Below are 20,719 nucleotides of genomic sequence, written 5' to 3'. Positions count from 1 at the left end.
ATTAGTTGTGTCTCACGTCCACAAATTGAAGTTTTGACAGCTGATCTGCCATGATATTTTTGGCGTGGCTTTACCCTTTTTTGATGAGGCCAGATTTCAGACCCCTCATCTGTCCTGTTTCAATAGCCAGTCCAAACCCATTGAATCCATAGAATGAAAAACTGAATGGAGGCGTGCACCAGTTCACTTTGATTTAAATGTAACTATCCCCAATCTTTTATGCAGCATGTTATTGAGGTTTGCCCTATTGTGAAAAAGAAATTAGTTTTCGCCATTGCTTGGCTTGTGTTTTCTTTTTTTTTTTTTTTTAACAAAGATTTCACGTACCCACAGGAACACTTTATCAAGAGCAGTTTAAAATGGTTTATTTTCACTTATGCCACTGTCCTGTTCACAAGCAAAAAATATTTTCTTTTTCCTAATGAATTGAATTTTGGGCATTTTGGCAACATTCGCTCGTGGTGTACATGTGCATTCTCGCCCACTATAATCTGCACTGATTTGGTATATTTTTAACGATGTAACTAAGCAACAAACGTAATTGTCCCTTTCAAAAGCTTTTGTTAGGCCCTCTAACACAGTCTAATACATAATTAGGCATAATGTCTACAGCTCATTATAGTACACATGTGTGTAGTTAAATGGACCAGGAGAGTAGCTCACTGAATTGTGTGGATTCATTGGAAATGGAATTTATTTGTTTCCTGGGTTCATATTACATTACAATTATCAAAGTAATTCAATGTGCATCATCAGTTTTTCCTTTTGTTCTTGTGTATTCCACATACTTTTTCTTTTTCTAACTGATTGACTGCGGTGTATTTTTCCTCATTTTAACCTGATATTTTGTGGAGTAGCTTCAAAACAAAACAAAATCCGCCCAGAATTTGAAAAAAAAAGTCTGAAATGTGTCAAATGCACACGAATATCGATAAACATATTCACAACATATTTTGCTGTTATTGTCAGAATGGGGGGCTATTTTCTGTGGAGAAACAAAAATTGGAAAAGTGGACTGCAGGCAGTAAGAATGTTTGCAGTGGGAAGCTGGTCATATCTGCATTTTAACAAAAAGGGAGAAAAATAAGCCTCTCGTTTGGTTGAGCCACACTGCGTTCAACTCCAGCCAACTGCAGCCCTGCTGCAGAGTGCTGGTAATGGCTATTCTGGAGTACAAACTGTTCACCTGTTCCAACACACAAACCACCGGAGGGATCCAAGTTTTTTTCCTCCATCTCTTTCCTTTTTTCACTGCACTTCTGTGTGTGTGTGTGTGTGTGTGTGTGTGTGTGTGTGTGTGTGTGTGTGTGTGTGTGTGTGTGTGTGTGTGTGTGTGTGTGTGTGTGTGTGTGTGTGTGTGTGTGTGTGTGTGTGTGTGTGTGTGTATATGTCTGTGTGTGTGCTTGTCTGACTGTATGCGGCTGTGTCAGGTCTGGGAGTCCATCTGGATGAAAAACAAAACCCTTGTTGCTTGCCTCATAAATGTAAATACGTGTAACTGGCTTTAATTTTTCATTCAACAGGGTCTGTCTTTCGACACCTCTTTCTAAATATTTTTCACAGCAGGAAATAGATAATAACACATTGTAATCTTGCCCGAGCAACATGCATATGAAACCAGACATGTCAAATTTTGCGGCGCTTAACGATGCACAAAATCATATATTTAGAATGATAGTTAGCTTTTTTTTAATTTTTTTTATTAGTGTCACATCATTTCTGTCTTATTTTAAAGCTCTTTTATTGAGGATTAAGTTTTAGTGCTACTCCTATTAATAAGTCGCAGCCGTCCGATAATGCCTGTATCTGTATCGTCCTCTGCACTGTGTGATCTGATTCTCACAATCCGTCTCTATCTGTCTTCTCTATCTATCGAATCCTACTTTTGGTTTGGTCTCTGTCTGGCTACTTAAGAGGATATAGACCTCCAGTCCAGCCCTTTACTGAAAGTCAAAACCCTCACAGTGCAAAGAGCTTTAATAGAGCATAAGTATGAATGGTTTTGGCGGATCAAGAGAGATTTTGTTGAATCAATCCAGATGATAGCTTTCCATTGTTAATCACTGACCATGACATAATATGATCAGTGGTGTTAATAAAGTGTTGTTTCAGATGCATATTGGGAGATAACCGTAACCCTCTTTGTCTGTTCCACTGATCAGACTTTCAGCGCATAAGGCTTCACACCATCTTGTGGCTTTCTGTACATATGACTGGGATTTCTGGATTTATTGTAAAACATGGACAGCCAAAGGTCAATGCAAATTAAATTTTTGAGAGCACTCAGCAAAATAAGCTGGAGCACAGAGATTATACAAAATAGATGTAAAAGTTAAAAAGAACAGCATTTATATTTTACTGATCTGGAGTAATAGTACTATATGCTGACTTATCACACCAAGAAATATTTAAAAATGCCAACAGCGAAAAACGGACTAATTAATTTTAATTGGAATATATTATATAGTATTGGAAACAAATTAGCATTTTTTTTTTGTTTAAAGCATTTTTAAATTATCTACCTTCTCCAGCTGGATGTTGCATTTTATTGGCCTGTCATTGGCATTTAGTATTTTTTTTAATTTAGAAATATTTCAGATCACCCAGCCTCAGAAAAATTAGGTAGGCAAAACAGTGAAAGATCTTAATATGCTCAATATAAGCACAAATACAAGCAGAACATATAAGGTGTGGATCAGCAGCTACTCTGTGGCTCCACATAAACCATACACATTATACTTGTATAATTTCAACTTAAAAAAAAACACCTTCTTTAATTTAAGTAAATGTTTCAGTCAAAATTACCAATACCTTTTTTTGTTAACTGTTATTTTCATTTCAGCTGTCAAACAATTTGACAATCCCTCATTTTCCATGTAAAGGTACTCATCACCATTATTTTAAGAAACTGTAGATGATTTTAAAGAATCTAATCAAAATTAAATTTGCACTTTTTTTTTTTTTTTAGCAATTTTGATTCACGTTCACTGAGTAAGCCACTCATTTGTGGCTACAACTGCAACACTTTTATCAAACAAATATTATTGTCAGTTTTTTTTTTTTTTACTGAGGTGTATGGCTGGCTTCTCTTTAAACCAGATTCTTACCACGCACACAGCAACATCTTACATAGATTTCTCCCCTTGATCTCCATGTTTGTGGTCTCCTCCATCTGTGTTTTCAGGAATCCTCTTCACTTTCCTTGTTCTCGTCCCCTGAAACAACAATTATGTGTTTGGAAAATCCGTTTTTTTTCAGATGACAACATGTTGCTGCTTTGCTTGCACTTAAAAATACACATAACTAATTAAAACCTGATGTTTTCCATCCAACGCACTGTAAATCCTCTCATAATCTTGTGCTAAATCTATGTTGGGTTGTTTCTCCAATTGGAGACAACAACCAATTGGAAAACAATTGTGTCCCTCATCTCTGGGTTTCATGTTAAACTAGCAGAAAGAAGGGTTATATATGTTATCCAAAATATGTTTGAAGAATTGCTTGGAAATCTTGCAACCAATGATTGTCATTTCTATTGGAGCTTGTATTCCTATAAATCCTCTAGATTGGTTATAAAAACATGTTTTTGTCAAGATATTACTCATAGAGAAGTAACACAAAATCTAAAACCTTAAAAGGATTTGCAGAAGATTATCATGGACATAGAAATCTTATCCTGGATGTGACTGAAGGGTCACAAAACAGTAAGTTTAGTACGCTAAGACTTGAACACACACAATAATGAGTGTTGTTTTGTTGTTTTAGATGGAAACTTAAATGCAGTCAATGGAGTGACTAACAGAAACGGCTGCCATGATGTGGCAGCAAAGTCCGGCAATTCACTGGGATGGTCTGAAGTTGCATCTGATGGCTCTCAACAGTGTGGGCCGGACACATCCGAACCTCTAATGGATGAAGATGATGAGGAGCTTCTTAATAACGAAGAAGAAGACCAAAGTCAAGACAGGATGAGCGCCACATCATCGCCACAGAGTCCGTACGGAGACATGAGGGAAGCTGAGTGGGAGCCTCTGTCTCTGTCTGCCAAGGTGAACAGCTCAAACTGCAGTCCTTCGAGAGCCTCCGAAGACCTTTCAGGCAGGAACGGCCACGTGAAAGAAGAGCCCCACTCAGAGTTAGGTGGCCCAATGGGAAGAGCGAGTATCTTTCAGGCCGAAGCTTTAAGATACAGGCTGCTCCCCACAGAGGAAGACAGCGAGGGGGAGGCAGAGGCGGAGAGACCACCTCGGCTAGACGGCTGGGCTCTGGGTCTCCATGAAAGAGGCCTTGAAATGGGCCGAGGGAGAGTGAACCTGAGCCTGTTGGAGCAGGCCATTGCTCTTCAGACAGAGCAAAGACAGGTCCTGCACCATGCCTACAGAGAGATGGACCGGTTCCTCATGGAGCAGATGACCAATGAGAGAAGGCACCACAGGATGATGGACATGGACAGCAGACTCACCTATCATGGTGGAAAAGGTATTAGCATGAAGGAAATGACCTGAGATATACAAAATGAAGTTGAGACAGTTCAGAAAGAAAAGCAGTAGCTGCGCACATGTACCTTCATCCAGTCTAAATCAGATAGACCACTTGTGATTTGTAAGATTGGGTGCTCAAAAAACATTAAAAGGAATAAAAGAAGCATATGCAAGGGGAGGAGGTAGAATGAGAGGGAGGAAATCCTCTTAAGGACTAAAAACATTTTGGCAACAAGTGAAGTAATAAATAAACAGACTAAAATAAAGAAGAACAAAATTTTCCGATGGAATTGCTGCTACTCAGAATATTGGATTTTGATAGGAATCAACTGGATATTTAACCATGACCATAAGTCTTAAATCCTCCTAAAGTACCTCTCATGTTTCCCTCTGATTCTTCAAATGACTGCAGCTAAATGTGTAATCCTAGATGTAATCTTTCGATGGATGGGCATTAAGAAGTGAATGTTCTGTGTTAAACTGCAGCCTTAACTAAAATGACAGATTAATAGATGCATTTTGTGAAAAGAGAGTGTCTGGCTTTGCATGATATTTCAATCTGTTGATTTAGTGTATGTACAATATGTGTGCAGAACAGTACAAAAGCATGACATTATTATTTCTTCATTTCTACGTTTAAAGACAGACAGGCTACAACAGTTTGGTGGTTGTACTGTATTTATTTATTGTGAAATCTTCCTTTATTGTCTCTACAGATTCTCCACGGACAGATAAAAAGGATATAAAGTGTCCAACTCCTGGCTGTGATGGCACTGGTCATGTGACCGGCCTTTACCCACATCACAGGAGTTTGTCCGGGTGCCCTCACAAAGTCAGAGTTCCCCCGGAGAGTAAGTAACATAAGCAGTCGTGTGTATACTTGCAGTATAATGGATGATTTATACTCAGTTTTAGGATTCATAATCAGCCGCAGCTACTGAAATCCTCTTAGTGCGAGCCCAAAGACAAGAAAGACCTGCTTATATGTTCAGTTCAATTCAAAGATGTGCACAAAACTTTTCAAATAAACTTAAAGGATTTTTTTTCTCTTTCTTTCTCTCTTTTTCTCATAATGTGTGAATATTGAATTCTTTTTTTTTTTTTTCCCCACATTGGCGATTGTTAAGTCATTTCAATATAACTCCATAAACATTCAACATTAAACAGTAATGTTACAAAAGGAACAGAAAAAGTAATTAACTTTTTCAAAAAAAGCACATGCTCTTAGACTGGAGGCAGTATTTGCAAATCAAAGGGCTAGCTAAGGCAGTATTCAAAAATAAATAGACAACTCCAACAAACTAATTGGAGGATATGTACAGAAGAGAAGTTTCTAAGGATACAGAGCGGACCTTTAACGACGCGTTTGTTTTGAAGAATATAATCAGCTGTCTTGTTACGCTCCTCTTTGCACTAAGCTATTTACATTTCAGCCACATTACAGCATTCCTCACAATGAGAAAGCTGTCTGCTTTTTTCTCCAGTCTGTGTCTCTGTAGGATCTTTGCTCTATAGGCTCTAATGTGCCAGTTATATAAATCATCGTTTAATGTATGAAAATGTAGTTGTTTCATTTCCAAAATGCTCATTATATATGTGTATTTTACCAGCGTAATCTTTAAGCTTGATTATGTCTCACATGTTGAATTATTTTGGAAATGTTTCTCTTTGCTTTATCTGAGCTCCTGTCATCTGTCTGTTCTTCACCACCCCCCCCCCCTCCAACTTCCCAGTCCTGGCCATGCATGAGAACGTCCTCAAGTGCCCTACACCCGGGTGCACAGGAAGAGGCCATGTCAACAGCAACCGTAGCACCCACCGGAGGTACATTCACAGGAGAGAACCATTAGAAAATCTGCACCCTGTTCGGAGACGAGCTGCAGTATCAGGCTAACGTGTTTGATTTCCTCCCCGTACAGTCTCTCTGGCTGCCCCATCGCTGCTGCAGTGAAAGTCTCCAAACCTCAGGACGAGAGCCTGAAATGCAGACAAACACCTGACCGCTCACCGAGGTATAATGCACGATAACACACGGGATTTTCATTGCTCTCAGTGTGGTCACATGCAGAAAAATAATAACAGTGCAGCTCTGTAGTGGACTGAAGTCCTACAAGCATAACCGAGGTTATGCAAAATAGTGATAACCACTATTATTGTTGAGGAGAGAGAGAGAGATATTTTAATTCACTGATCCCAGCAGAACACACAGTCTATTTCGAGCTTTCCAAGCAGACATAAGCAATGGTTGCTGGTCCTGTGAGTTCCTCTCTATTAGAGATGATAAAAGAGCAGAACTCTTTGTTCCCTGTGGATATATCATGGGCAGCATGCCCACTCCTACTATATTAATTAGTCTGGCAACCTGGCTGTGGATCTACAACACATCAGATCCCAGACTCTATGTGTACAAAAGCACTGGCATCCTTCAATGGTTAAAAACAATGTCGACACTTTACTGCTTTTTATTAACTTTTCAGGCTCCTGTCTCACATTTTTTTAGCTGATTCTTTTACGCAATAAAGCATTTTCTCCCTTTTTGCCTCCTTGTAGAGCCATCGGCTTAATAAAGAAGTTTGAGATGAACCAGTTGAACTACCGGCTCTCTCATCCAGTAGCAGCCTTGCAAACTAGCCTCACAAAAGACATGGACAAGTACAGCAGAATCCGCTTTGATTACGCCAGCTTTGATGCACAAGTCTTCGGCAAACAGCCTCTGATGGGGACCAACCAGGACCAGGAAATTCCCCATTTCCCTGATTGTGAGTTTCATATATTTTGACACAAAAAATTAAGTTATTTGAAAATTGGAAGGTGAAAAAAAATTGCCACAAAACTGATAATAATCTACATATCAAATTGATGTATATTATATATTTTTAAGGACTGAAAACCACCAAATCCCAATATTGTTTTCTTTCTACTTTTAGGTTTTGCTTGAACACCTGGTGCCTGAGTAACTAAATGATCTGGTAATTATTTGTCTTTTAGCACCTCAGCAGTATCCTGGCTTCCTCAGTGCTCCAGGTGGCCGGCTGCCCACCTCTGGTCAACACAGCCCGCCGAGTCAATTCAAAAAAGAAGACGGTCTCCAAGCCGCAGCAGCGACAGCCGCCATCCTTAACCTCTCCACCCGCTACCGGAAGAACATGGAGGCTGTCGCCGGCCGGCCCTTGGCAACGTCCACAAAGGTAATCAAATTAGACCACTTGGAAAGGTATTTAATGTGGTCATTTTAAAGGAACTCTGATTTGTGTATAAAAAGGGAAGACATCAAAAGACAAAATTTGGCAAAGACAGCTCGGCATTCTGGTGGCAGAAAAACAAGGAGCTTTCTACTCTATAAAGCTTTAACGTACACAAATGCAAATTTGTGTAATCACATTAAAAGAAGAAATACAATCAGCCTTCTTTCCCAATTACAACTACTAGTCTTTTTTTTTTTTTTAAATAAAACATGTGGTATTGTATTTTGTTTCGACATCAGCTGGCATGTAAAAACCTTGAACTGTTGTCTGAAAATGCATCTTGCCCGCTGCAGATGGCAGAGGATATTTTGCTTAGTTATATGATCCAGCATAGGCTGTGTGTCTACACCAGATAGTCTTTAAAAGCACTCTAGCGGATTAAGCCAATCAGCTGAAGGAGTTAACATCTCCAAAGTTTAATTCACACAAAATCCAAACTCTTCTTGGAAACGTGTGCATATCCAAAATCTCTTCTGCTGTCATTAGCTATAACACGGCTTTGTATTCAACTTCTTCCCAACTCACTTCATGATTAATATTGATCACATTCTGTGGGTTACATACATGCACACTGTACTGTAGATGATTCAAGGTTTCCACACCTACACAGCACAGATCCTTGTCTCCCAGCTTGTTGAGCTGAGAACGTGGCCCTGTACCAGGTACCAGCCCACTGAATGAATAAAACAGTGTTAGCAAGTTAATCATCTGTTCTCGTTTACAGCTTAGTTGTCTTGGAGAGACGTACAAAATAAAGAACAGCTTTCAGGTCTGAAAAAAAGGGGCCATATTTAGAGTGTTATATGTCATCTGATGCTTTAACTAATATGCATATGTATATTATGCTTTGCAATATCACATACAAAAGAGCACAAAAAAGCAGGCCTCGAAAGTGTGAAAATAAGATAATTCTACTTATTTAACAACTGCACAGGCCTAAATTGCATTATTAATTTGCCAATAATGAAAAACAAAGAGTTTTTGTTTTCTTTTGCAGAAAAATGATATTAAATCAAATCAAAATAAAACACAAAAAGTCTTGCACATCCTTTAGTTTTACATTGATGTTATTTTGATTCGGTACACTCATCCTCAAATGGCTGGATAATTAAACTGGACAGCCAAGTCCAATGTTCATGAAAATTATCCCCTTTAATTAATTTGAAAGGCTCCCCTTTGTTACAAAAAAAATAATGATGTATAGGGTTTAATAAAACATATGCATTGACTAATTGCATTCATTTATGGAAAATGATTTTAGCTTTTAATGAGGCCCAACTTTTAATACCATAAAACAGCCATAAGTCATCATGCTATTGCGTTTCAGCACAAAAACGACAAACACATCTGTCAGCAGGGAAACTTATGCCACATTAAGCTTTTTAATTTTTGCTATAATAATGATGACCTAAAACCAACAACCACCCCCCTCCCCCCAGCTGCCATCTTGGTTGTGTGTCCTAGAAAACAGATGACACAGCTGTCACTGAAAAACTACACACCAGTGATTATTTTTTTTTGTGTTCAGCAGAATTAACGCTGGCTTAGTTTGGTACTTTGTCTGGGGTGAGATAACCACTGTATGTATTATTTAAATACATTGTTTGTTTGCCCTGCGTTTTAAGTCATTTTTCATGTTTACCGAGAAATGTTATTGGGTTCAAGTTTCCCATATCACTGCTGTCATATTAATGAGGCGTCATACTGTCTTATTTACATTCCTGTGAGTGTAATTAGAAAATGCCTTCTACTTTCATCCTCTGATTCATTTGTTTTTTACGTGTTAGCACTCACGGTGATGATTTACGACATGCTTTATTTGCTATACCCCTGTACAACATGTTACACGTGTGAACTGACTACATGTTGAGGATTCGACTTTGTCGTCTTCAGGACATGCTTATAGAGGTGGATGAAAATGGCACCCTGGACTTGAGCATGAAGAAGTGCAAGGAAAACGTGAAAGGCCCAACCAAGACACCTTCGGACGACCTGCTGTCTCCTCCCGAGTCCACTTCGGCCAAAGGCGGGAGCGTTCTCATCAGCCCCGCCTTCTACCAGCCGCTGTGTGAGAGAGACAGCTGGGAGAGCCCCATCCCTGTCAACTTCAGCAAAACACACGTTTTACAGGACAAAGAGGTAACAAAACAACAACAAAAACACAACAACTGACACTGTGAATTTAATAAATAAAAATAAAAAAAACACAAGATTTGCATTAATCAGAAATGTGAGTGGTGTAGGATGAGGCTGTTAGGGTCAAATGATGCACAATTTACATGCCGCAAAACAAAGACATTTCTGTTTCACAAACTGCTGGAGGAATGAACAAATAGATAAGAGACAAGACTGAGGAGGAAGGTAAAGAGTTTTCCTGGTGAAAATACTCAAAGTCCCTCCAGCACTCATTCAGATTTAGCTGTTCAAATATATTTTCAACAACTTTCCTCTGAAATCAACAAACTAAACTCCTCACTAAGATAGTTATCTCAGAACTCTCTCTCTGTTTTCTCTGTAATTGTCACTTGATTACACAGCTCTTTTTAGGAAACCGGGAAAAAAAATAATTTTGGGGAAAATTATCAATTTTATTTCCCAGCATGAATTTTCTTTTTCATAGCCCTTTTCTTACTGACAGGAATAAAACTAAACTAAGAGTTTTTTCTATTTATTTATTTACTTTGGTGGCCTAGAGGTCGTCAGATTTTGTCTAAAAATAGTAAAAATAGTCCGACTTGTGCTGAAAACAGTTGAACTAGTCTTAAAAAATACGAGAAAAAGGTAAAAATAAAGGTTGTAACTGTAGACTGTAAAATCCCCCCAGGCTGCTTAAAAAGAAAACAAAAAAATACAGATGTCCTCAGTGTTAGCTACGGCCCTGCTACTAAGAACAAAAAAGTGAAATAATCTTCCCACTGATTGACATACAGTGCTTGTAAGAACATTTATGTGTGTGAATGAATATTTTTACACTGAGGACGAGTGCTAATCTGTTCTGCACACATCTCTCTTGCCCAGGGGTCTGAATGAATCTTAATCTGGCCTCTAAAGGTTTCTTCTCTTTTATTTCACAGGTGGTATTCATTTGTAGTAGATATCAAGAGCTATCACATTTGCCCTGCTTTTAAATCACACTCAACATCTGGTGTCTACACAATCCTGTCTGTGGAAAAAAAAAGAAAATCCATACGTCACGGCCATACATCATAAACACTATGTGGATTAAGTATGACTTTAAATGGATGTATGGTTTACTACAGTTTGAGTATCCTTGGGCATAATCTCTTTGCCTTGCACTCTAACCCTCAGGACTTGTTTTAAGAGTATTATACAGGGATTTAATTAATTATTCACTTTTAGGTCATTGCAGAGTGAGGTTTGATATTTTGGACAGTTAAGGCCACGTTATTATTTTCTCTTTCTCAGCTGGAGGATTATGACCAGGTCTCCTTGGAGGACCAGCACTATCAAGGAGACGGCAGTATGTTAAGCCCCAAAGCCAAGCTGCTATTACGAGATTCAAAGAAAGAGCTTTTGAGGTATGTGAGGTGAGATAGAGAAACGTCTCGTAGCATCTTTATTCAGTCATACATGTGTAATGTGATCTTCCCTTTTTAGTTGGCAGATAGTCAGCATTAATAATAAAAACGTATAACTCCAAACCATACATTTGATACAAGTAGGTCAAAACAGACAAATGACACTCACTGTTACATATGATTGTAACTGGTATGTCTGCAGGTTCATGTGGAGAAGAAATGTATCTAATTGGAAAGTGAGTTTCCTCCCTGTATGTCCTGTACAAGCTTAACACAACTCTTGACTCTTGTAGTTAGAGTGCATGCTCTGCTGGGTCTCCTCACAAGAAAAGTAGGATCCTCTAGTTTGCGCAGCACAGCACCCCCTCAGATCTCCTCAGTGACATCCCAAAAAAATTATTAAACTGAATGCCGAGCAACATAATAATAATTTTTTTTACTAAACTTCCCGCTATACTAACTCTTTTTTTTTTTTTTCTATAATGCCCGTGAAAAGGTTCTCAGTGTAAAAGAAAGATTCAGTTCAAGCCTGGCAAAGTCTGTGGGAAGTGGAGTAATCTGCGTATTAAATGCTTTGTGTTCTCATGCAGCTGTCCGACCCCAGGCTGTGACGGCAGTGGCCATGTGACGGGGAATTATGCATCACATCGGAGGTACTGTAATTAATTACACTCTCATTAGCACCAGCTCGCAGATATATAGACAAGGGAAACAGTGCTTATTGTGTAATTATGTTGATCATTACATCTGGAAACTTGTCACATCGCTCCCAGAGTTGTTTTTTTTTATTTATTTTTTACATCATATGTCTTTTTTTTTTTTTTTTTTTTCAAATGTGGTGACATTAAAAAGCTTTCTCACAAAGAGGATGCAGAATTGTGTTTTCAAATAAGTTTTTATAAATATGCATTGAGACATTGTATTAAGATTATTTAATTCAACTGTGATCAAAGAGTGCATTAAAATGACTGTTAGCTCTTTATCCTCTCCAGTGTGTCTGGATGTCCCCTGGCTGACAAAACACTCAAATCACTGATGGCAGCCAACTCTCAGGAACTAAAGTATGTGTACGGAAAATTGTTATTGTTGCTAAAGGATTTTCACGTTAAACTAAGCAGCTTGTTTTGTTTTTTTTCCTTTTCTGTCTCTTTCCTTTCCTTTTTTCCCCTTTTGCTTTGCTTTCCTTTGCTTTCCTTTGCTTTCCTTTCCTTTCCTTTCCTTTCCTTTCCTTTCCTTTCCTTTCCTTTCCTTTCCTTTCCTTTCCTTTCCTTTCCTTTCCTTTCCTTTCCTTTCCTTTCCTTTCCTTTCCTTTCCTTTCCTTTGCTTTGCTTTCCTTTGCTTTCCTTTGCTTTCCTTTCCCTCTCTTCCCTTCTTTTCCTCCCCACTTCACATTATGCACAATGTCTCTGTAGTAATCACGAAGTTGTTTGCTATTTGTACTACTTTTCTGCATATTAGCATGAATCCACTGCTCTGCTCACAGTCTTTTGCTGTAAAAAACACCTGGTCTCTGTGTCTCTCAACCTGCAGGTGCCCAACACCTGGTTGTGATGGATCTGGACATGTGACTGGGAACTATGCTTCGCACAGAAGGTAGCTGAGAAAAAAAAATCATCACAACTGAGCATGAAATACATTCGTCAGATGCATGGTATTCAAACAGATGGTGAAAGTCTCACTTTATGCTGCAAACATGTTGCACTTTTTGATTTCTTGTTTATGGATTCATTTGGCTGCCTTTATATTTATCTATATCTCTCTGTGTCTATCTATTTATCTGTATGTCTGTGCATTAATTTATTGTTTTAAATTCAAATGAAGTCCCCTTTCAACTATGTGCTACTGCAGAGTAAAACTTATTTTTTATATCCTAAAAACATTTGCAATTGAAACTCCATAAACCTCAGAGCTGCCTGTACGATTTTAGCTTTGGTTATAACTCTTGAATAGATTCCCTTCATATTAACTCTCTGTCTCCAAAATATTTTTCAGCTTGTCAGGATGTCCACGTGCCAGAAAAGGAGGTTTGAAGCTCACACCAAACAAGGATGACAAAGATGAGCAAGAGCTTAAGTAAGAGATTTTTTTCCCTTCATCCTATGCTGTCATGATTTTTTTTTGTTTTAAAAATAAAACAAGAAAACATTGTGAGAATGCATCATGCTTTTGTGCCCGGGGCATCAAACCTGTAGGCCATTAAGTTAAACAAAGAAAATAATACTTCTCTTGTCCCAACATTAGTGAATTATTTTCTAAGGATTAGCAGCGTGTTTTGGTAGGATTTTTCCAGGGTTTTGTGTTTTTCCTATTTTCTGAATGCAATATCTGGCTTATCACTCTTCACTGAGTGCTTTCTTTATAATTAAAGTATATCAAGAAAATGTCAAATTGCCAATGGCATTGCCCTCATTTGCAGCTTAATCACTGTTGTCTGTGAAAGTGTTATTGGAAAAACAATAATGTAATTGATTTGGAGTTTAAATCCGAAGTCAGATATATGAGCCCTTGTTTACTTATACATCTGGACACTGATTTTTTCTTTTTAATTACTAATGCAAGGGCATGAGCTTAGGAATTAGACTGGAATAGATCTCATACACATTAAGAGAGAAAGAGAGAGGAAGGGGGAAGGGTAGCAAATGTCCCTAGATTATTGTAAATAGTGGGCCATATGGCATGCCTCTATTGTCCGGGTGCCTTGCATCAAGCTACCTACCTGTGGTGGATGTAAGTAATGGGACTGGTGTTGTTTTGTCCTCTAAGTGCTGCTGCTGTGCTGTTGAGTAACAAAATGCTGAAACAGGCTTTTTGCAGGAGCACTCTGCGGCATGTGTGCCATTTGTATCATCTCAGGTGACCTTTCACCTTTATCAATAAGGGAGAGGGTTAGCCACCTCCAAATTACATTCTTTCGCATGAGGGGATACATGACAATTATCTGTAATTCATGTCACTCCATTACTGACCTGCAGAAAACAGGCCTGAAAATGCAACTGACAAACTCTTAATGATATTCAGCAGGAGTTGTGCGTATATTTTCAAACACAAATATCACTCAACTCCAAACGTATGCACTGAACCGAGCATTCAATCCAACTCAAGTTTTAGTGGATTAGTAAATTGTAGTTAATGCGATTATTTGAGTCCATTTCTAGTTTTGGCGACTTCATTTTTAATCAGCATTTGGATGGATTAATCAACTTAATGGTTAACAAATCTTCCGGTCTAGTTATTGAAAGAGATTTTTTTTTTTTTTAAAATGATCTCAGAAAAGGATTTTTTTTTTTGCAGTTTAACAATAAAGTAGTTGTTATTTTTTTGTACAGTCGAATGATGTTTAAAAAAAAAAAAACTTATTAAATGCAAGCTAGTGTGTTTACAGGTTTTCACCGTCTACAACTTTTTGTTTGTCTCTCTGGTAGGTGTCCAGTAATTGGATGTGACGGACAGGGCCATATATCGGGAAAATACACATCCCACCGCAGTGCAGGCAGTTGTCCACTCGCTGCCAAAAGACAGAAGGAGTCGTCCATCAATGGGCTGCCCTTTGCCTGGAAGGCCAATAAACAGGAACTGCCCCATTGTCCCTTGCCTGGCTGCAATGGCCTTGGACATGCCAATAATGTGTTTGCCACTCACAGAAGGTGAGGTCACCTGTCCTCCATTTTATCTCCAAACAATACTGCTGGTCGACATGTTGCATTCTTACTGCACAATGGCACCTTTGCTCCCATTCACATTCTCTATTGAAGCTAAAGTTTGTCAGTTTGGTGATATCGTCCTGCTTAAAACTGTCATCTGTGGCCTGCTGAACTAGCTTGTCGGGCTGCCCACTGAACGCACAAAGTATCAAGAAAAAGTACTCGGAAGAGGAGATGATGACTATCAAACTGAAAGCCAGCAGCGGTAAGCTACTCTGACATCGTGTGCGGTGTGAAAATACTTAAAGATTTTTGTAGAAGATGCACGTGTATTGCCATAAAAATTTCACTATTTTCTGACTGGACATGATAAATTTGATAATATCCTTTAACCCAGGTGTTGAAAACAAAGAAGATATTCAACATTTGGATCATGAAATTAAGGAACTGAATGAATCCAATATGAAAATAGAAGCAGACATGATGCAACTCCAAACCCAGGTAAATATTTACTCTCACAAGTTCTTCTTAAAGACGAAGTTCTGAGGCCTTTGCTCGCCTAATTCTTCTCGTTTTGTACCTGAAAGCAGATCTCGTCAATGGAATGTAACCTGAAGACAATTGAAGAGGAAAACAAGATGATCGAACAGCACAATGACAGCCTCCTGAAGGAGCTTGCTCGCCTTAGCCAAGCGCTCATTAACAGCCTAACAGACATTCAGCTGCCTCAAATGGTACAGTAAGCTTTGACCACAGACTCCACTACTACTCATTGTGTCTAACCTGTCTTGAAAGATATCTCATTTTCTTCATATTGTCATTTCTTGCTGTGCTGTTTTCACTAATAGTCAAACATGTTTTTGTTGCAGGGACCCATCAGTGAGCATAATTTTGAAGCCTATGTGAACACATTAACTGACATGTACAACAACTCGGAGCATGAATACTCTCCAGAGTGCAAGGCCCTCTTGGATAATATCAAACAGGCTATTAAGGGCATCCATGTTTAAGCTGTAGAGCTACCAAGAGGTTTCTTTGACTTGGGATAATGGCACTAGATAGCTCTATTTTACTGAAGAGTGCTGGCTTGGCTGCATGTATAAGACAAGGCTTTTGAAAATGTGTTCCCAGAAAATACACTGCACTGAGAAAATTACCAGCCAGATTTGTAATGCTTTTACTGTTTCTGCATTCACTCGATATGTTTATCCTGGTGAAATTTTTTACCCCTTCTTGCACTTAATTATTTTGTATGGTTTGCTTGATTTTAATCTGTATGTGTTCATGTCATTCTTATATTATCGCTATTTATTATTATATTTGTTCATCAGTGTATTTATTTCCTCAATTTTTATTTATTTCTAGATCTGTAAATGCTTAATATTTGAGAAATCTGTTTGACTTTCTGCACATTGTAAATTACATAGGAGCACATTCCAATTTCATGGCATACTTTCGCCACCTAGTGTTGAAAAACCTATATTATTATTATTATTATTATTAGACCATAAGTTGGATCTCCCTTCAAAGTAAAAGCCTACCAAAACTAAAAAGCATCAGTATTTTTAAGCATTGCTTTTGCTTTCTTTATTGGAAACTGAATGTATGGCAAGACAAAGTGAACTCGAGATAAAAAAATAAAAAAAATTAAAGTAAAAATGCAATGCAACTGTACTGTACCTTTTTCTACTGAAACAATAAGAGCTGAATGCAACCAGGAAGTGACACTGAGCAAAAATGCAACATCATTCGGTGAACTGAATGTCAGATTCTGCTTTGCATAGCGTGCCACAAGAAGAGTGCAACAAAAATCAAAAATTCACTTTGTCAAGATGTCTTTTTTTTTTTTTTAAATATAGATATTAAACTGCCTTCTGTGCACACACTTTGGAGTGTGCATATAGTATGTGCCTAAATGTATATGAATCCATAAAAATATAAGTACTATGTTTTGTGGTAGGACAGTATTATGTGGATGGTGTCTAATTTATTATACAGTACAATTATTTTCATAGGAGGAAACGTTCCTGATGACTGTTTAAATACCGTTGTCTCAGTAGCTGTAATCTCAGTGTCAGGTTTTGAAATATCACGACTGAGATTGAAAGTATGGTGTTTCATTTTTAATTTCTGCTAGCATGGAGAGGGAAAAAAAAACAAAAAACGGAGGGACTAAAAAAAAAAAAAAAACATCTACTCCTGTTTTATCTAAAACTGCTTACAGGCCTTAACATTTCAACCAGTCTTATAGTTTGAATGGGGCAGATTTGAATAGTAGCTGTTTCAAAACCAAGCTGACTACCACTACAAGTTGCATTTCAGTTTCAATCATTAAATGCAAAGAAATAGAAAAAAGAAAAAAAAGAAAAAAAGAAATCAAAACATTGACAAATGATAGTTGTTGGCTAATCAGTTGTTTGTTTGCATCAATTGCACTTTTGTATTTCAATTATTTTGTGTTTTTAGTTCACCATACTGCCATTGCCTTCAATAAAAAAAAAGAAGGAAATGGGACGCTGTAGTCATATCGCGGTACTTTACATCTGAATTTTACACGAGGTTAATCCCCAGAGAAAAATGAGTAATTCATTTGAGCAATACATTTTTCATTTCAGCAAAAAGAAGTCAAAGACATGTAGCCTAGGACATTTTGAAGAAAACAAATGTAACAGCAAAGGAGCCAAATTTCAGAAAAATATGACCGTGTTTTATCCAAATACTCAATATGTTTTAAAGAATTTTAATCTTTTAAAAACTGAATCACACTCTTTAAACCTAATAATCTTTTATTTATAATTTCTTATATTTAATTCCTATACCACACATTGTTTGCTCAGGAAGTTTTGTGAATAATATTTATTTTTTCCCTGTTAGTATTTGATGTTTTGTAATGTGAAATGCTTTTTTTGTGGGACAATATTAGTATGATATGAAATTGTACTGTATTTTCTTTTTCTTTTACATTAAAATGTAATGCTTTTTTTTCAGTTGAGGTAGTTTGTAAATTGAAACTTCCTATTACTTTTACTATTTCATAATAAACAGATATGCGCTGTGTTGTACAGTTTGTGTATGGTAGAAATAAACTTTTCAAATGTTTGTGTGGTTTCTCAAAGCCTTTAAATCCACCGTCAGTCTAACGTGAAGCCAGTTCTCCCGGAAGTCAAAAGGTGTCAGCTTTCGTGAGGCATTAGCATCACCTAGTGGTGAAGTTTTCACATTGCATTTAGAACAGCAGGGACTGGGTCAATGGAGTCATGATGCTGACAGCTCTTGTTGTGCAGCTTTAAAACTGAACTTTACAACTAAGAAACTAACAGGGTGATTTTTTTGCAGTAGATTTTTTTGTTTGTTTTTTGTTATCGTTAACTACCAGCAATTTTCTTGACTAATCAATTCATTGTTTGGTCTATATAAATGTCAACGAAGGGAGAAAAAAAAAAATCCTGAAGCCCAATGTGATGTCATCTCATCGCCTCTTGTGTTTGGTCAACAATTAAAAGACCAAAGATATTTAGTTTATTGTCACACTAAATGAGGAATAGCAGCACATCCTTACACTGGAGGACTATGTTGAATAAGTCTTACAACATAAATGGTCAACCATATATGAAAATAACCAATAAATATTCTGTTGATTTCTAAAGAAACTAGTTTTGGTCACCCAGTGGCAAGTGAAAGATCAAAGAGGCCGACATATAAAAAAATATACTTCTACAACAGTTATGAAATATATAATAAAATTACTAGATATTAAAAGAACATATCTGTGTAGATCAAGAGTCTGTCCTTAAAAGAAAAAAACAATACAATACAACAATTCATAAGTAATTAAATGACCGACAAAATTTTTTACATTTAAAAGCTGGCCGACTAAAACAAAAAAGGGAAAAGGCCTTGACTCATCACCATTTAAACTAATAAAGACAACAACAAGCCGATTACCTTCAAACTGAACTTGCCTACAGGCTCAAAGGAATCAGGCGTGAAACCAATAACAACATACAGTGACTTAAAGAGATGCAACACCTTGTCAATAATCAATCAGTCACTCTATACGATTAATGGGCAACAATTTTTAAAATCAATTAAAGGATTTATTCTACATTTTTGTGACATTTTGTTAATCAAAATGATTATTTGAGAAACTCATTTAGCAATGTGCAATAGTTGGCAATGAAAATAATTGTTAATGGCAGCATTACAATGACTAACATCGTGCAGATGGTCCAGAGATAATGGCTAAAATACCCTCCAGTACATATTTAAATCTCAGTTTGAGAGAATAAGAAAAATGTGCCAAAGTCAACACAGGAGACAAAATGTTAAATCAAAGTTCAGTTTGTGATGGAAGAAACAACACAAAATACGATTGTGGCCAACATCCAGTGCATTACAAACACATTTCCTGTCGCACCACATAAGGCTGTGTCTTCCTGTATTGTATACGCTGTGTGTGTGTAGATCGTCAGAGTGATGGTGGGGAGCAGGTATCTAAACCAGCTACATACACACTCTAAGTATAGATGTGTGTAGCCGTCTATAGCAGTATAGAGGATGAAACTGATGACCTCGGTATCCTGACTCCATCCCCGGTTTCATGTGTCAGAAATAAAGTGTGACGCTTAAAAATAGGCCCTACTAGGAGTGGATCTTGTTTGATTAGTCAATAGGCTTATCGAGCAGCCCGTAAGTGACATGATTAATGATGATGGATGAGTGGGTACTCAATTACTAGACACACTCAAATGACCCCAAATAAAGTGGTCTGCATCCTTGTGTGTTTGGTACTTTTAATAGTTTGTTGTTGTGTAAGTGCAGCTCAATACCTCTGTTACGCAATTACACCACAGACTCAGGAAGTAAACAAATTCTTCACCTTAGATGACTACTGGCAGAAAGGCAGTACTTCACCCTGCAAAAAGTATTTCCTGTGGCATAGTCCTCCCACATTTTGTGAATTTTACTCCTAAATTGTGTAAAATAATAATTTCCTTGCTGTGAATTAAAACATTTTTTTTTAATTTTATTTTTTTTAAATCTGTTTATCTGATGACTGCATCTGTAAAACACATTGACAGCCTGAGTGACGACACTGAAAACAGAATAAATGCGGCTTGGTTTAAAAGTTTCTAATTGTCTTGAACTGACTGTGTGTGCTGCCCACAAACCCTTCTGGTAAAAGTCTATCTGATCTATAATACTTGTATTTGACCATAGATGAGGACCTGTCTACTGCTTAAGAAATTACATCTTCAGTACAACAGAGGGTCCATGTAGCTAACCCGTGAAGACCTCAGTGCGTCTGCTTCCTTATTAAACCTGCTGATCGTCCTTTCCCACACTACCACAAGAGGCCACAAACCATCTGCAGGCTAAATTTAGGCCTTTCCTTAAGGGAACTCTGTGAGGTTAGAAGGTGCAGGAGGCTTTTCAGGATCTTTTCTTTTTTTATATTCTCTTGTTAAAGCCATGATAATGAATGAGCTTTTCACATGGGACAGAACTTTTTCTCTCTTCACAGGTTCTTTTTTTCAATCATTAGGAATTGTGTTTATCATAGGCAGACAGACAGACAGACAGACAGACAGACAGACAGACAGACAGACAGACAGACAGACAGACAGACAGACAGATAGATAGATAGATAGATAGATAGATAGATAGATAGATAGATAGATAGATAGATAGATAGATAGATAGATAGATAGATAGATAGATAGATAGATAGATAGATAGATAGATAGATAGATAGATAGATAGATAGATAGATGGTATTGGACAGAGGACACACTGATATTTAAAGTATAAAA

General features: G+C 37.5%; 1 protein-coding gene across 6 annotated transcripts in view; it reads left to right on the top strand.

Annotated features, from left to right (window-relative positions):
- The window catches only part of st18 (ST18 C2H2C-type zinc finger transcription factor), a 43,022-nt gene extending 25,017 nt beyond the window's left edge, over positions 1–18,005 (top strand). For 3 of the 6 annotated variants that reach the window (XM_069692143.1, XM_069692147.1, XM_069692148.1), the window contains 17 exons: positions 3,766–4,479; positions 5,198–5,332; positions 6,215–6,305; positions 6,401–6,493; positions 7,032–7,240; positions 7,470–7,669; positions 9,620–9,865; positions 11,153–11,274; positions 11,856–11,918; positions 12,258–12,326; positions 12,796–12,858; positions 13,258–13,338; positions 14,688–14,909; positions 15,083–15,171; positions 15,304–15,407; positions 15,494–15,640; positions 15,776–18,005. In XM_069692143.1, coding sequence (XP_069548244.1) covers positions 3,766–4,479; positions 5,198–5,332; positions 6,215–6,305; positions 6,401–6,493; positions 7,032–7,240; positions 7,470–7,669; positions 9,620–9,865; positions 11,153–11,274; positions 11,856–11,918; positions 12,258–12,326; positions 12,796–12,858; positions 13,258–13,338; positions 14,688–14,909; positions 15,083–15,171; positions 15,304–15,407; positions 15,494–15,640; positions 15,776–15,916 — 2,789 coding nt within the window. In that variant the 3' untranslated portion in view covers positions 15,917–18,005. The remainder of the gene's footprint in view (positions 1–3,765; positions 4,480–5,197; positions 5,333–6,214; positions 6,306–6,400; positions 6,494–7,031; positions 7,241–7,469; positions 7,670–9,619; positions 9,866–11,152; positions 11,275–11,855; positions 11,919–12,257; positions 12,327–12,795; positions 12,859–13,257; positions 13,339–14,687; positions 14,910–15,082; positions 15,172–15,303; positions 15,408–15,493; positions 15,641–15,775) is intronic. The other 3 variants (XM_069692146.1, XM_069692144.1, XM_069692145.1) reach the window with 3 other exon arrangements.
- The last annotated feature ends 2,714 nt before the right edge of the window (positions 18,006–20,719 follow it).

Source organism: Brachyistius frenatus, unplaced genomic scaffold (assembly GCF_029030835.1).
Source record: "Brachyistius frenatus isolate BFR_SWC_R1_liver_20210118 unplaced genomic scaffold, ASM2903083v1 Contig_12, whole genome shotgun sequence".
NCBI classification, from domain to species: Eukaryota; Metazoa; Chordata; class Actinopteri; family Embiotocidae; genus Brachyistius; species Brachyistius frenatus.
The sequence above is the reverse complement of the archived record's forward strand: the minus strand, read 5'-3'. Positions and strand labels throughout refer to the sequence as shown.